Source organism: Psittacula echo, assembly GCF_963264785.1.
Source record: "Psittacula echo genome assembly, chromosome: 4".
NCBI lineage: Eukaryota > Metazoa > Chordata > Aves > Psittaciformes > Psittacidae > Psittacula > Psittacula echo.
This window is the reverse complement of record NC_137738.1, coordinates 38,610,516-38,624,635: the sequence shown is the minus strand read 5'-3', so window position 1 is coordinate 38,624,635 and position 14,120 is coordinate 38,610,516. Positions and strand designations below refer to the sequence as shown.

General features: G+C 42.4%; 1 protein-coding gene across 4 annotated transcripts in view; it reads right to left on the bottom strand.

The window, feature by feature from the left end:
• Positions 1–13,613, bottom strand: part of STXBP5 (syntaxin binding protein 5) — a 112,660-nt gene extending 99,047 nt beyond the window's left edge. For all 4 annotated transcript variants that reach the window (XM_080616821.1, XM_080616823.1, XM_080616824.1 and 1 more), the window contains exons 1-2: positions 12,945–13,613; positions 10,364–10,461 (exon numbers count right to left, since the gene is read on the bottom strand). In XM_080616821.1, the coding sequence (XP_080472947.1) occupies positions 10,364–10,461; positions 12,945–13,097 (251 nt within the window). In that variant the 5' untranslated portion in view covers positions 13,098–13,613. The remainder of the gene's footprint in view (positions 1–10,363; positions 10,462–12,944) is intronic.
• Positions 13,614–14,120: the final 507 nt, after the last annotated feature.

The window sequence follows — 14,120 nt, the reverse complement described above, 5'->3', positions numbered from 1 at the left end:
ATTTTTACTATTCCCTTTGGCTATTAACATAATTGGGAATATATTCACATTACTTCCATGTGTAATGCCTGAAAGAAAACAAGTAGAACAATCAAGTGCAAGACAGCTGTGAGTAATTGGTGGGGAGTGAGGGAGGGGAAGGTTTGGACTTATATTTTTGTTTAGATTTTTTTTAACTGAAAGATGGAGAAGTACAAAACAGATTTTCAAAAATGCTAGTATTTTTTTTGTGAGTAGCTGCTATAGCTGTTATTTGAATACTATTTTCTTTGGCCAGCAGCCCTAAATGAAAACATGGAAACATTACTAATAAGACTGTGTACTTTAAAGAGGTAAGCTACCCCATCTCTTTCTTCACAGGTTAGTAACTCACCAGGATTTCTTTGTAAAGTGTTATGTTTCCCATCTAATTATTTTAAAGAACGAGGGGATATTCACCATGCCAGCAGAAATCTCATTATACTTAGTCACTTAAATGGAAGTTTACCGCAGGCTTTTTTTGGTGACTTTCCTTTTTATCTGACATTTAAGGGCAGCTGTGAAGCTAATCTCACTGCACCAGTTTGGAACACGTAAAAAAGGGAATGCTAGGCAAGTTAGTGCTTAGCAGCCCATTCTGCATATTAATAAGCATCACTAAAGCTTAGTAACTGTACTTCTCATATCAACACTACAAAGTTCAGTCAAGAATGTTTTTCAACTGTGAAGATGAACATCTGCTCTGTTTAACAAGGTATTAAGACTGGATAAAGCATATGTTAGAAAAATACAGACATGCTAGCCCTATCAATTAACATTAAGTGATCACAAAAAAAATTGCATTCTATTCTTTTTCCCCTAATAAGCAAGTAAAAAAACCACAAATTGCTTTTATCCATCTGTTGCTGCTGATTATAAGTTGGTGCTACTAGGTGGGGAAACAATAGGACCTTTAGTAGAAAAGGTTATCAAACACATTGGCTACCAGCTGGATTACCGCTTTGTCTACTCTGAGTGTTAAATGTATCATTTTAACATGAACCAAAGATCTAATAATGTTAATCAAACACATACAAAGTACAAGCTGGCAGCAGCTTCAAGAGGCTATGCAATACAATCCCCTTCTTGAAATGCCATGAATCATACTAAATAAAGCAATAACTTGCTAAGCAGAAGTACGAAGGCCTTGTTTCCCTTGGATCTGCATCTTTGCTTTGGTTCTCTAGTTTCCAAAGGTAACACAGCTCCTGTGAAGCCCTTTCACAAGGCTATAAGAGCAGAAGGAAACAATTAGTTCTTGGAGAATCCATGGGAGCTACATTATAAAAGGGCGAGTTTGGTCTACAGTCTTCATGGTGGTGAACCTAACCTTTTCTTTCCAGTAATATTGCTCTTATGAGCACTGTCTGGTTTGAATGGGACAAAAAACTTACTCTGGACATGAAAGCAGTGCTCACTGCAATTGTATTATCTCAATTTTAGAAGGAAATTGAAGCTTCAAGTTGCCCAAACAGAAGCCAGGTTTTGCTACTACCTTTAAGACACAAACCAAAATCCTATGACATTTAGTAAAACAAATAAAGTAGCCTTTAGTTATTTCTATCAAGCTATAAACTTATCTACAGAACAGTGAGCTAGTAGTTGATTTTGCAACTAAAGTCTGAGGCAACACTTCAGACTGCACTTTTTCAAGTATAATAAGATCAGCATCATTGTTATTACACAAAAATTAAAAGTATTGTGTTTTAATTAGCTCAATCAGCACAACCTTGCATTCTTCAAAGTATTTAACTTTGCACTGTTTTCTATACTAGCAGACATTTCAAGTTTAATCTACTTTCACCACTCTTGACACTTGGGAAGTCAAACAAATGTAAAAAAAAAAAAAAAAAAAATATATCTGTAAGTACAGAACCACTGCTGGAGAGTAGAACTACTGCAGACAAATGGCTAGGGAAGATCTACTCCTGAATGTCAGTGAAAAGTTTCTACAATACTAAAAATCAATCTTAATTCAGCAATTGGTAGAGCTGCCTCAATACAAGCATTCCCTTCCCCCACCAAGAGAAACTTAGGGATTCAAAACAGACTAAGTCTTTGCAGTTAGTGATTAAGTTAAAACAACCAGTATGCAGATCAAGACTGCAAAGCTGTACATATCTCAGACAGAGGCAGGTTTCGAAAATCTTACCAAGGAGAGATTTCAACTGCAAGACAAAATGGTTCTCATTTGTGGTAGAGGGCCTTAAACTGAATGTCAGATCAGGCTAAATGATCACCACAGAAAAAGTAATTTCATGACAGCCTTGTAAAAATGAAGAGGAATCAGGATTTTCAGTACAAGTCTCCAAAGGCTGACAGAATTGCTACATATTTTAGAAATCTACTAAATACGAACATACACCACTCAACCACAGCCCTCACTAGTGAAATATTTCAATTTTAGCTATTTCCAAGACCTTCATTATTTCTAACTGTGCCTGAATTCAGTGATACAAATATCACTGCCAGAGACTTAAATTGTCATTAGACCTTCACCTGCATTTGCACTATAAGTGAACAGAAGTAGTAACTTAGTGTTCCCTCTGATAAACATGTAAGCAGTGTTATTATCAAATGCCTATGATAGAAGCATTGACATGAAAAAGGTGATAATACGTGATAATACTTCCAATCAAAGACATCCTGCGGCATATGTTTATCCACATCCACAGTTGCTCTTAGGTGCACCTGCTCCACCATGACCTCACCCACAGCCCCTTCAGAAGTAAAACTGCTGTAACATGGCCTTACCCATGGCTGCAGTCACTCCAGGGTGTACCTGCTCTGTCGTGGGCTTATCCATGGCCACACACTTTAAGGTGCTCCAGCATGACCTCATGCACAGCCATTGGTGATTCAGGGAGCGCCTTCTCCAGCATGGCGTTATCCTTGGGCCACAATCCCTTGGCACAGACACAACCATGGCCCCAGACACTTTGAGATGAACCTGCTCTGGCCTGGGTTTATCCATAGCCACAGACACCTCGGGGTGTCCAGTTTCCACACGGAGTCATCCACAGGTGATAGTCCCTTTGACTTGAGTTCACGCTGGAGTTTCAGCCTTCCTGTTACAACAGCATAGAAACAGCAGCAATGCCCTGCCCATCCGCCAGCCCACGAGCATCACCACTGCTGTTACCAGAACGTTCCCAGGCACAGCAGACTAAGATGAGCAGTACAGCAAGCAGCAAAAGCAAACAGCAGCTGCTAAGAAGCACCAGACTCTAGTATGCAGTAAGGCAAGAAAGCCTATGGCAATCACAGGGGCCTGCCAAGTGAATTTATACCTGTTATTGCTATTCAGCTATTAATATAGCACATTCCAATCAAATCTATCATTATCTCAAACCCTTTGAGTCCCATGTTGGGCATCAAAAAGATGATCATGGTTTAGCCCCAGCCATCAACTAAGCGCTACACAGCTGCTCATACACTCTCCCCCCATGGGATGGGGGAAAAGACTCAGAAAGTGAGAAAACTCATGAGGTAAAGACAGTTTAATAGGTAAAACAAAAGCCAAGCAAAACCAGGAATTCGTTCACCACTTCTCATCAGCAGGCAGGTGTTCAGCCATCTCCAGAACAGCAGGGCTCCATCTAGTTACTTGGGAAGATGAACACCATCACTCTGAACATCCTTTCCTTCCTTCTTTCCCTAGCTGTATATGCTGAACATTATGACATATAGCGTGGGCCAACACTTTGGTCAGTTGGGGTTAGCCATCCTGGCTGTATTCCCTCCCAGCTTCTTGTACCTGCTCACTGATGGTGTGGTGTGAGAAGCAAAAAAGGCCCTGACTCTGTGCAAGCACCACTCAGCAATAACTAAGACATCCCTGTATTATCAACACTGGTTTTAGCATAAATCCAAAACATGGCTCCCTACTACCTACCATGGAGAAAATTAACTGTATCCCAGCCAAAACCAGTACACCAAGTTTCCCAATGAATATAGCCATGGATTTAAGAAGTACTTTTAAAAGTACTTTTTTGCTTCTCTCACCACACCATTTACTACAAAGAATTCAGTCATAGCTTTCTCTGAGTAGGACTAACTTGCTATAATCTCATACATCAAGAGTTATGTGACTCATTATGGCATTTTGGACTTGCTTCATTTCAGAATATCCAAAGGTAGTTGATTTTCTTCATTGAGGGAATGAGGATTTTTCATTGAAAGAAATATGAGAGCTAATGATACCCTCATGAACTAAGTACTGGAAGAAATTACAAGAAATGTGGAGTGTTAAAAGAAACTGAATTGTGGTAAGATTAATGTATGCTTTAAGCATAGTTTTCGTGTTTAAACTACTCTGTGTGAATAGGGTGGCAATGTAGCCCATGAACTTTTTCATATTAACAGATAATCACAGAGTCTCTCTGACATGACACTTCTGTAATATTTTCAGTAGCTTTACTGCTGCATTCTTCCCAAAACAGGAAGATTTAAGTCCAGAAGAGCACTGATAAAGGTTGAGACTATTCTCTTCCATGTATAAATGCCAAACAATCCTGACAATCCAAAAAACAGTAGTTTAGTTCTACTTTGGTATATACACAGAACGGACGGTCTCACAGAATATTTTAGGTTGGAAAGGACCTCCATGTTCATCTGATCCCACTTAAAGCTGTGCCAACTTCAGCTAGATGCTCAGTTTGAAAAACTGAAATCTACTCTCTGCCATTGCCCTACTGCCCTTTCTCCAGAAGGAATAAAGAGCTGGTATACAGCTACTGCAAAAAAAGGAAACAAAAATAAAAGAAAAAACAAATACAACACCACACAACATCTCAAGCTGATGTTTGTCTGAGAGGAAAAACAAAACAAAAAACAAACAAAAACCTCTCACACAGTCAAACTGCCTAGCATAGACTGAATGATCTAAAGGAAAAGTATTGTTAATGAATATAATCACATCCCAAGTTTTAAATGGAATTTTGTTAGAGCTTCAGAGATTTCTCTAAATTGCCTGAATCTTTTGCTATTCATCTATAGTAAAACTATCCAGATGCTGCAATATAAACATTTCATCAGAAACTGACTGCATGGAACCAGACACCCAGGCTTTGAGCTATTTTGATCAAAGAATAACAATTGTAAGTTCTTCTCACAAAGGCCAGAGAATGGAAGTCACAGAAAGCAAGTTTTACACACCTCAAACATATGAAAACTTCAGCCATTTGCTTACATAAAAGTGATCTTTTACTTCTGAAAAGAATGGGAGGAAACTAACAGATGCTGACATTCAGAGTTACTGGGATCTTCAGATGTTTAATGACAGAATGACAAACAATCTAATTTTTCTCCTTCCCATGAACTGGGTTCACAACAGAAAAAAACACTCAACTTTAATTAAAAAGAATAAAGAGTTCCAGGCACAATTTCGTTTGTGTGGAAGACACAACACTTATTCCTCTTTATTCTCAAGCGATTTCTAGTGGAAATGGTCTTCCTTTTTAGCATTCACTCTATCAAGACAAAGTCTGAGCTTCAAGCTTCAAATGAGTATTTTTAAGGCATGAAACAGAACCAGGGATACTGCATTCATATTGGCAGACAATCAAAATACATCTCATTTGATATACTGTCCTAGTTTTGCTATTGAGAAATTAAAGCACAGAAAACCAAAGAAATTTGTTTAAGATGAATCAGTTAAACAGCAGGGAGCAGGAGAATTCTTTCAATTTTTCTGCTTTAGCTTCAAAGCTTATTCTACCTCCTATAAAAGCAAACAAAAAGGCTCAGCCAACTATTAGGTTCAGAGCCCTGCACAATTAGTAATTTAAAGATCTGATGAAACAGCATCCTAAAGGCAGACAAATTCTGGAAAAGTCCATCATGCCTTCTCAAACATCTTTACAGTTTAGATGCTACCCTGTCCAGATGACATCTAACTGAATGGCTTTAAACTGAAAGAGGGCAGATTTAGATTAGGTATTAGGAAGGAATTCTCCACTGAGATGGTGGTGGACATTGGAACAGGTTGCCCAGAGAAGTTGTGGATGCCCCATTCCTGGAAGTGTCCAAGGCCAGACTGGATGAAGCTTTGAGCAACCTGGTCATGGGAAGGTGCCCCTGCCCATGGTTGAGGTGTTGGAACTGGATGAGCTTTAAGGTCCAACCCAAACCATTCTATGATTCTAAAAGGACTTTAGAGCAGAAGAGTACAAACAATGGACAGCACGGAAGCAATGCTATTAACTATGAGACTGAACATGGTCAGGATGCCATAGGGGGAAAGTCTACCCAATTAAATCATTCAAGCAAGTTAAATCTTGAGTACATATACTCATCTTTTAACTTATTAGAAGGTTTTGTTATCTGCTGGGAAAACAAAGCACAGGCAATTATGCACCAAACTTCCTAAAGACTCTGGACTTTAGGAACTAAAAGGATGACATGTTCTGCTGTAATGGTTTGGGTGTGCACGGGGAAGAAGTAAAGTAGAGATGAACTTTTAACTACTTGATATCTAATACATTTGGGACAGAAGATCAAAAGGTGAAAGCCACCCTGGTAACAACAGCTGAATCCCTTTAAGTACGGAGAAAGTCAAAGATAGTGGCCTGCAGTATGAGACAGCTTAAATTGACCACTAGTTTGTAATCAAGAGCAAACAATTACTTCTTGTGGGAAACACATTCACAAGCATCCAGCACTGTGCAGAAGGTTGAGCCTGAGGCAGAACTGCCACACACAAAATCCAGGCCACCAGCCAAGACTCAAACACCTCAAGCAGCTAGAACAAGTGTCCTCTGATCAACACCACAAACTCAAAGCAACAACTCAATCAGTATGAGCAGAAGAGTGTGGGTGTATGCGAGAAATAAATTTAAGATTTTATGTCACTCAGCACTGTGCTTTTGCTCTTGTGCCTACCTCATCACTCAGTTTCCCCTGGAATACAGAACACAGAATCAAACAGCTTAACTTTCATCAACAGATTCTGATGTCAGGGAGAGGGTCACATCAGCTGGCTGTCCTACAATCAATAGTAGAACCCTCTCCAAGGTTTGTATTCTACTAAGCTATACACTTTGTAACTTTCCCTCATACACAGTAAAGGAACCAAAGTTGTCTGTAGCTGAAAATAGAACAGAGCTTCTGTTATGAATAGCTCAAGATGATCCTTTCTGTGGAGAGCACAACATACTTTATTAATTCAGGATAATACCTGAGCAATATCAGTCTGCCTCAGGAACACTTCCTTTTAAGTCACCTCACTAAATCAGAATTAGAAATATTTATAAGTGACTCTTGAAATAAACCCAAGGGTTTCTTTTTTTTAAAGGAATACCTGGAATACATCACAAGTTAAGCTATTGAATAACCCCATGCTGTAACTTTGGTGACTCATAAGGCTTAAGTTTTACACTAAAAGCAGTCTGCTTCTAATATTTTTATAGGCTTCTCTCCCTCTCAAAGCTACAAGATCTAGAACCAAACGCTGGTTATGGGCACAGAATGGCAAAGTCCTGCCTCTGGTACACTAGTTACAACTCAGCAATGCTCTCCTCTGATTAACCCACCACACCTAGAGTTGCAGACAAGAATATTAACACAGTAGTAATTCTAATGTAATTAGTGAAACATGTAATAGTGTTGATGTTATATTGTCTTTATCTCTGACTGAAAATATACTAAGTCAGTGAATTCTCAGAATATTTGCATCCACAGATTCTGGTTCTTCAGAAAAAACTTAAGTTCTATTGTAACTGTATCAATACTAGAAACAACATTTAGCATCCCTGTGTTAGAATTCTCTCTGTTCCTCCACTAGTAGTTACAGAATTCCCATAAAGAAGGAGCGCGATTGAGAAAATTCCCATTCATATTAATCTGCTCTAATCAATACAGGGTTTGAATTTATAATACTCAAATTGCAGACTATTCAAATACAGAGAACATGTTCTGTAAAGAGGTTAGCTGATAAACGACCCAAAGCCAATCAAGACTGTAACATTAATTTCTTCACATATTAATGAAATCTAAAACAAGATCGCTCATTCCTTGATTTAAAAATATCTTTAATACCCTTTCTAAAAAAATAAAAATAAAATTTGCTTCAAAATTTTTCAGATCACTTACTTGTAATAGGAAGTGAAAGCTTGACAATACGCACCTATACCTGAAGATGCAAAGAAAACACTAATATCCCAGATCTCATCTGCTGGCAGGCAATGAAAGAAGCGTTAGCATTCCTTTACTTCTATATGCTCACAAGATAAATGCAGAAGAAAACGAGGATTGACTTTACTCTCACTTTTAGGATTTACTTCTCAGTGGAATATCTCTTGACTGACTCTCAGTCTTTCCAGTCTGCACATTGTTTCAATTAAAAGCATTTTTGCAGCTCTAAGGAGTAAGTGGCTCCCACATTAATGAATCCTTGCACATAGCTTATTGCTCGTAAAAACCTTGTCAGGTAAAGCATCCTGTAGGTCAACAATCACTTTTTGGATGTGTTTTTATCTTTAAGCAACATCATGAAGTAAGCACCTTTTTCAAGTTTCAATCCTCAAAGAGTACTTTTCAAATCAGTTTCACTAGGGTGAGAGAGAGGCTGGTTTTACATCAGGAAAATGTCCAAGTCTACTCCTTCTGTCTGCACACCTCCATCCCAAAGAACAAGTAATCACGGAAGATGCCACTTCTGCAGTGTTGCTGGATTAGAAGGCTTAACATATCAGCTGAGGTTGAGGGGTTTTCACTAGTTTTTCCACAAATCAAGATCTGTACCTATGTACTAAGAAGCATATTCATCTTCAACATTTCAGCACAAAACCTCCCCCCTTAGGAAATACATTTTCTGTCATTGTTACTGCTTCCTCTCACAATAACTGTTTCTTGCCTAACAATCTTGCAGTACTTCTCTCAACTATTTAGAAAGCAATTCGCACTCTGAGATCTCACAGGTGTAGTCATGGATGAGTGCCAATAAACAGTTTTTTATCAAGTCATCATTTCCTGAACTGCAACATCATGTTGCCCAAAATTACAGGTAAGCAAGCTCTAAACAAGTGAATTTGATCTCTCCTCCCATCCGAATCCTTACTTTGAGGTCTCTCTTTTCTCATCTATTCTACTGATATGAGTATAATTAACAGCACCACCCACACTTCCTTCTTCATTTAAATCAACTCTGTCACCTTTTTAAAAGCAAGATTTATGGAGTTCAGGGTAGTTTCAAATACAGCATTAAAAGCAGTGTATGGTTATTACTGTTACTTATAGTTTGAATTAAGACATCATAATAGATATCATTATAGATACCATACAGGCTACTTCAGCATCTTCTTAAAGCTTCGAATTTGATACTCAAGCTCCAATTTTTTTTAACTTGTAAAACACAACCTTCTTAAGGCAATTAACCTTTCAGACAAAGTTGTAATGTTAGTGAAAGAAACAAAAAAAAGTTCGACTTGCAGACTAATGTAAGCAGCAAAGGGAAAGGAAAAGATGAGATTTACCTACAGTTTAAAGAGGATTAAGCAAATTTTTCTAGCAAGATGGCCTAAGCTTTCCTCAAAAGAGTCAAGAGTTCAGTCAATTTCAGGAAAACAGAGAATTTAATTAATTCCCTTCTGCTGAAAAGTAAAGTCTGGGCAATGGCAGTGTGGATTAAAAAAAAAAAAAAAAAAAAAAAATCTATGGGGCATCTTCTTTTAAAGATACATTTAAATACGTATGTTGTTACATGGCTTGGACATGGTATCATACAGCTATGAACATAAGTTCATACGTAAATTCACTTTCTAGTGAACAAAAAGAAGCAGGGTTACTGGTGCTTTATTCCATAAATTCATTCTGCTCATCTCAGTCACTTGGAAGCTACTAGTGAGACGGAATTCCTGTACCCTTTAGCGTCCCTCCTTGAAACCATCTTCTGGCACACAGAAGCAGTAGCAGGTAACTACAATGTTACAAAGCTTATCTCATGAACAAGACCAAAAAAACCACCACCCAAAAAACCCCATGAAGCAGCACAGAATTTTTCCATCCCAGAGAATACAGCAGAATAACAAAAGAACACTCAACCCAAGTCTCTAGATTTGCAGTCAGCTGCTGTAAACTGTCAGCATCCTAGTAACCCTCTACAAAATGTTTCTATTAACTTGAGGTAATGGGGACTGAGCAGCCATGCCTCACATCATTAATACAACTTGAACTGACACAAAGAACAACCAGAACAGCCAGGACACCCACCAACAGAAAACAGAGCTTTTTTTTCTCCCCTCCTGTGTATCTGGTTCCCACCAGACTTCTGCATGGTTCCAGCACATGAATCAAAACATTACTTGCATGAGGTGCACTAAATCCACTTCAGATTATAAAAGGATACAGCCTTAGTGCTCCAGTCTGAGTCCCGATGGCCAGTATTTTCTGAACCGGATCAAATGCCAAGGCAGAAGGTTGATAAGGGAAACCATGGCGTACAGTCTAACAAGTCAGAGCATCGCAGTAACGATAGGCCAAGCAGCAGACCAAAAATAAACAGAATCAAAATCATATGTTATTCAATGTTAATCACAATTAAAAAAGAAACTACAAAGCATTTTAACAACAGCATAAGATCTGCTATATTACACGAACCAAATATAAAAGATTGTTTTAGTCATAATTACCCTTTCATCCTTAATAATCAAGTGACAGTCACACTTAATGAAACTTAATTTGAATCTTACATTTCTTCTCTACAAAGACTGTATCAACTCAGCATTTTATTTTTCCATCTACCTCATTCTCTGAGTAACCTTATTTTCAGTTCTAACAAAGGTGCTAAGCTATCAAAATATGAGATGTTCCTAGGAAGTTTGGCAACAAAGCCAGACTCCTCATTAGAACTACTACAAAGAAGAGAATCAGAGCAGCCCCGTGGAGAAGGACTTGGGGGTGTTGGTTGATGAGAAGCTTAACATGACGCTTAACAGAGCCCAGAAAACCAACCATATCCAGGGCTGCATCAAAAAGAGCACGACCAGCAGGTCAAAAGAGGTGATCCTGCCCCTCTACTCTGCTCTCGTGAGACCTCACTTGGAGTGTTGTGTACAGTTCTGGTGTCCTCAACATAAGAAGGACATCAAGCTGTTGAAACAAGTCCAGAGAAGGGCCATAAGGATGATCAGGGGACTGAAGCACTTCCCGTATGAAGACGGGCTGAGAAAGTTGGGGCTGTTTAGCCTGGAGAAGAGAAGGCTGCATGGAGACCTCATAGCAGCCTTCCAGTATCTGAAGGGGGCTTATCAGGATGCTGAGGAGGGACTCTTCACTAGGGACTGCAGTGATAGGACAAGGGGTAACGATTTAAAACTTAAACAGGGGAAGTTTAGATTGGATATAAAGAGGATGTTTTTTACTGTAAGGGTGGTGAGGCACTGGAATGGGTTGCCCAAGGAAGTTGTGAAGGCTCCATCCCTGGTGGTGTTCAAAGCCAGGCTGGACAGAGCCTTGGGTGGCATAGTTTAGTGGGGGTTGGAACTAGATGATCTTAAGGTCCCTTCTAACCTTAACTATTCTATGATTCTATGATTCTAAATTACTAGACCTGCTTGCCTGAGAACCACTTCAATTTCAATCCAACAGGCCCCACGTGACAGTGCAACCTCTCTCAGCACATGAAAAAAAAAAAACAAACCAACAAGCTAAGCTCCACAGAACCAACCTCTTATCCTCTACTGCCTCTCCCTCCCCCAAACTAGACCCAAAATAGACAAAACCAAAGAACACCCCACCAAACAAAGCAAAACAACCTTCAAACATGGGATTCCTTCCTAGCATGAAGTTATTGGCACACTTAGCTTTTGGGTTAGCCAAGACTAATTTGGAAATTGACCAAATGGTAACTCCATTACACCTCTCAGGTTGCAATTAATCAGAACTGAGAACATAAGAGTGTCACCTACTTTGTTATAAACATATACAACGTAAGCCACACAGATGCTACCTTTGTCATTTCAAATACTTTAGGTTAAAGCAGAGTTATTTCAGGACCTCATAAATGCATAGCAAACTTCTGATATACTTTTAATTCACTGAAGTTGCAGTCATACCCTCCAACTCCCGTTTTTTCACAGTGAATAAAATCTAACTGGTAACAGCTCTGCTCTTTTCCATGCTTTTTGTGAACAACTTGCAAAAGTGGCACAAACACCTGCAATACTAGACAAAACAAGGAGGCGAATCCTCAAACAAGCTCATCCATATCGAGCTAGGCCATGGGTGCATTGTAAAGATAAAAACAGTTACTGATATTCAAATCAGTTTTTATTCCTCCTGGTACAGCTGGTGGATTAATTCGCTGCATCAGTTTCTGAAACGTGCGAGCACAAACCGCAGTTACTGTATCACGCAAAAGCAAATAAAAAAAACCAGGAACTTTTCTTCTGTCTCTGGAGCAGATCTGCAACAGCAGCATCGGCAACTTGGCAACACACTGCAGCGAAACCACCACAAACGTCTACAGCCTTTTTCAGGCGCAAAGGAACAGGAAAATGTACTTCCAAATAATGCAGAGCGACAGATTCCTGTCCTTCGGGCCCATTAGCAGAGGCTGCTACTCAAACGCCGCGATTATCAGATCTGCACTACAGCTAGGTATCACTCCTTCCCTCATCCATCCCACTCTTTCTACGAAGCCTTCATGAACACTGTCAGTATTACACGTACGAAAGAGCCTGGAAGACGACAAACCTTGAAACTCTCCAGGAAAGATGACTACGGAAATCCATTAAGACCTGTGCAGCTACACCCACCCCTTCCTTCCCTTCTCCCCTCGCCCTCCCTTCCCAAGTAATAAAATCAAACAAGTAAACAGAGCAGGCTCGGCGAGACCGGTACCGACAGGCAAAGCCCGCAGAGCCCACCGCGGCGGTGCGCCCCCTTCCCGGGCCGCCAGCCGGCTAGGGGCTGCAGCTCTCATTCACCTTGCAGAGCTGGAAGTGCTCGGACTGGAGCGTCTCCTGGATTTCGGTCTCCCGGTTCCCCGCCTGCTGCTGCTGAGCGGCGGACGACGCCGAGGCGACGGAGGAGACCGCCGTCAGGCCGTCCAGCACCTTTCTGATGTTGAATTTCCTCATGGTCTTCGGCGGCGGCGGCGCTCCGCGCTCTCCCGGCCTCGCCGGCGCGCTGTCACCGCCGCCCGCCCCGCAGGCGGCAGACGAGTCCCCGCCGGGGAGGGCGGTGCAGGGGCGGCCCGCGGCCGGTGAGCCGCGCTCTGCGCCGTGGAGCAGCGCTCCTCCTCGTCCGGGGGGACGGCGGCGAGGCGTCAGTCCGGCAGCGCAGGGGCGCTCCTCATCGGTGCCCGCGGGCTCGGAGACGTAGACTGGAGTCAAGCAAACAGCAGCCAGTCAGCCCACCGGCGGCGCCTCCGCCGGTCCCACACTCGCCGCCCGCGCCTCACCCGCCGGGGCGCACAGCTCGCCCCGGGCCCAGCCGGCTCCGCCCCGGCCGCCCCTCCCGCTGCCGGGGCTGCGCGGGCTGCCTTGCCTCGCCTCGCTTCTCCGCGAAGCCTCCGCGTCTCCCCGCGCAGCTCGCCTCACATCGTGACGGCCGCGGCCGCCGCTGTCATCTGCCTCTGCGTGCGTGTGCTCGCTTGTGCCGGTCCCCTCCCGCCGCCGCAGTCTCTCCCCCCCTCACAGGCGCCCGCCCCGCGGCTCGGCTCAGGCACCCTCCGCCTCCTCAGAGCTGCGTGCGCTGCCAGTCAGTCGCCAGCAGGGCTTCTCCAGTCTGCTGCCAGCGGCGGCTGCTGCTGCTGCTGCCTCCGCACTCCCTCACTACCATCCTCCTCCTCCTCCTCCTCCTGCTGCCACAGAGGGCGCCTCCCCCGCCTCACAACGCCTCACTCCCCCTTGCCTGACAACGCGGAAGCGCAGCGCCCCGGGGAGGAGCTGCGATAGAGATTACCACGGCGCCCTGCCTCGCAGCGGCGTGACGAAGGCGCATGCGCGCTAACAGAGCCGGCACCCGGATGTGGCACTGTCCGTTGCCCCCCCGCTGCTGCGCTCCGCGCCGCTCGGGGGCTGTAAGAGTGGGGCGTGAGCTGGGTGTTGGCCTCCGTCCGGGCGGAGCCAGGAGCAGGTAACAGGTGGATGCGCAGTCCC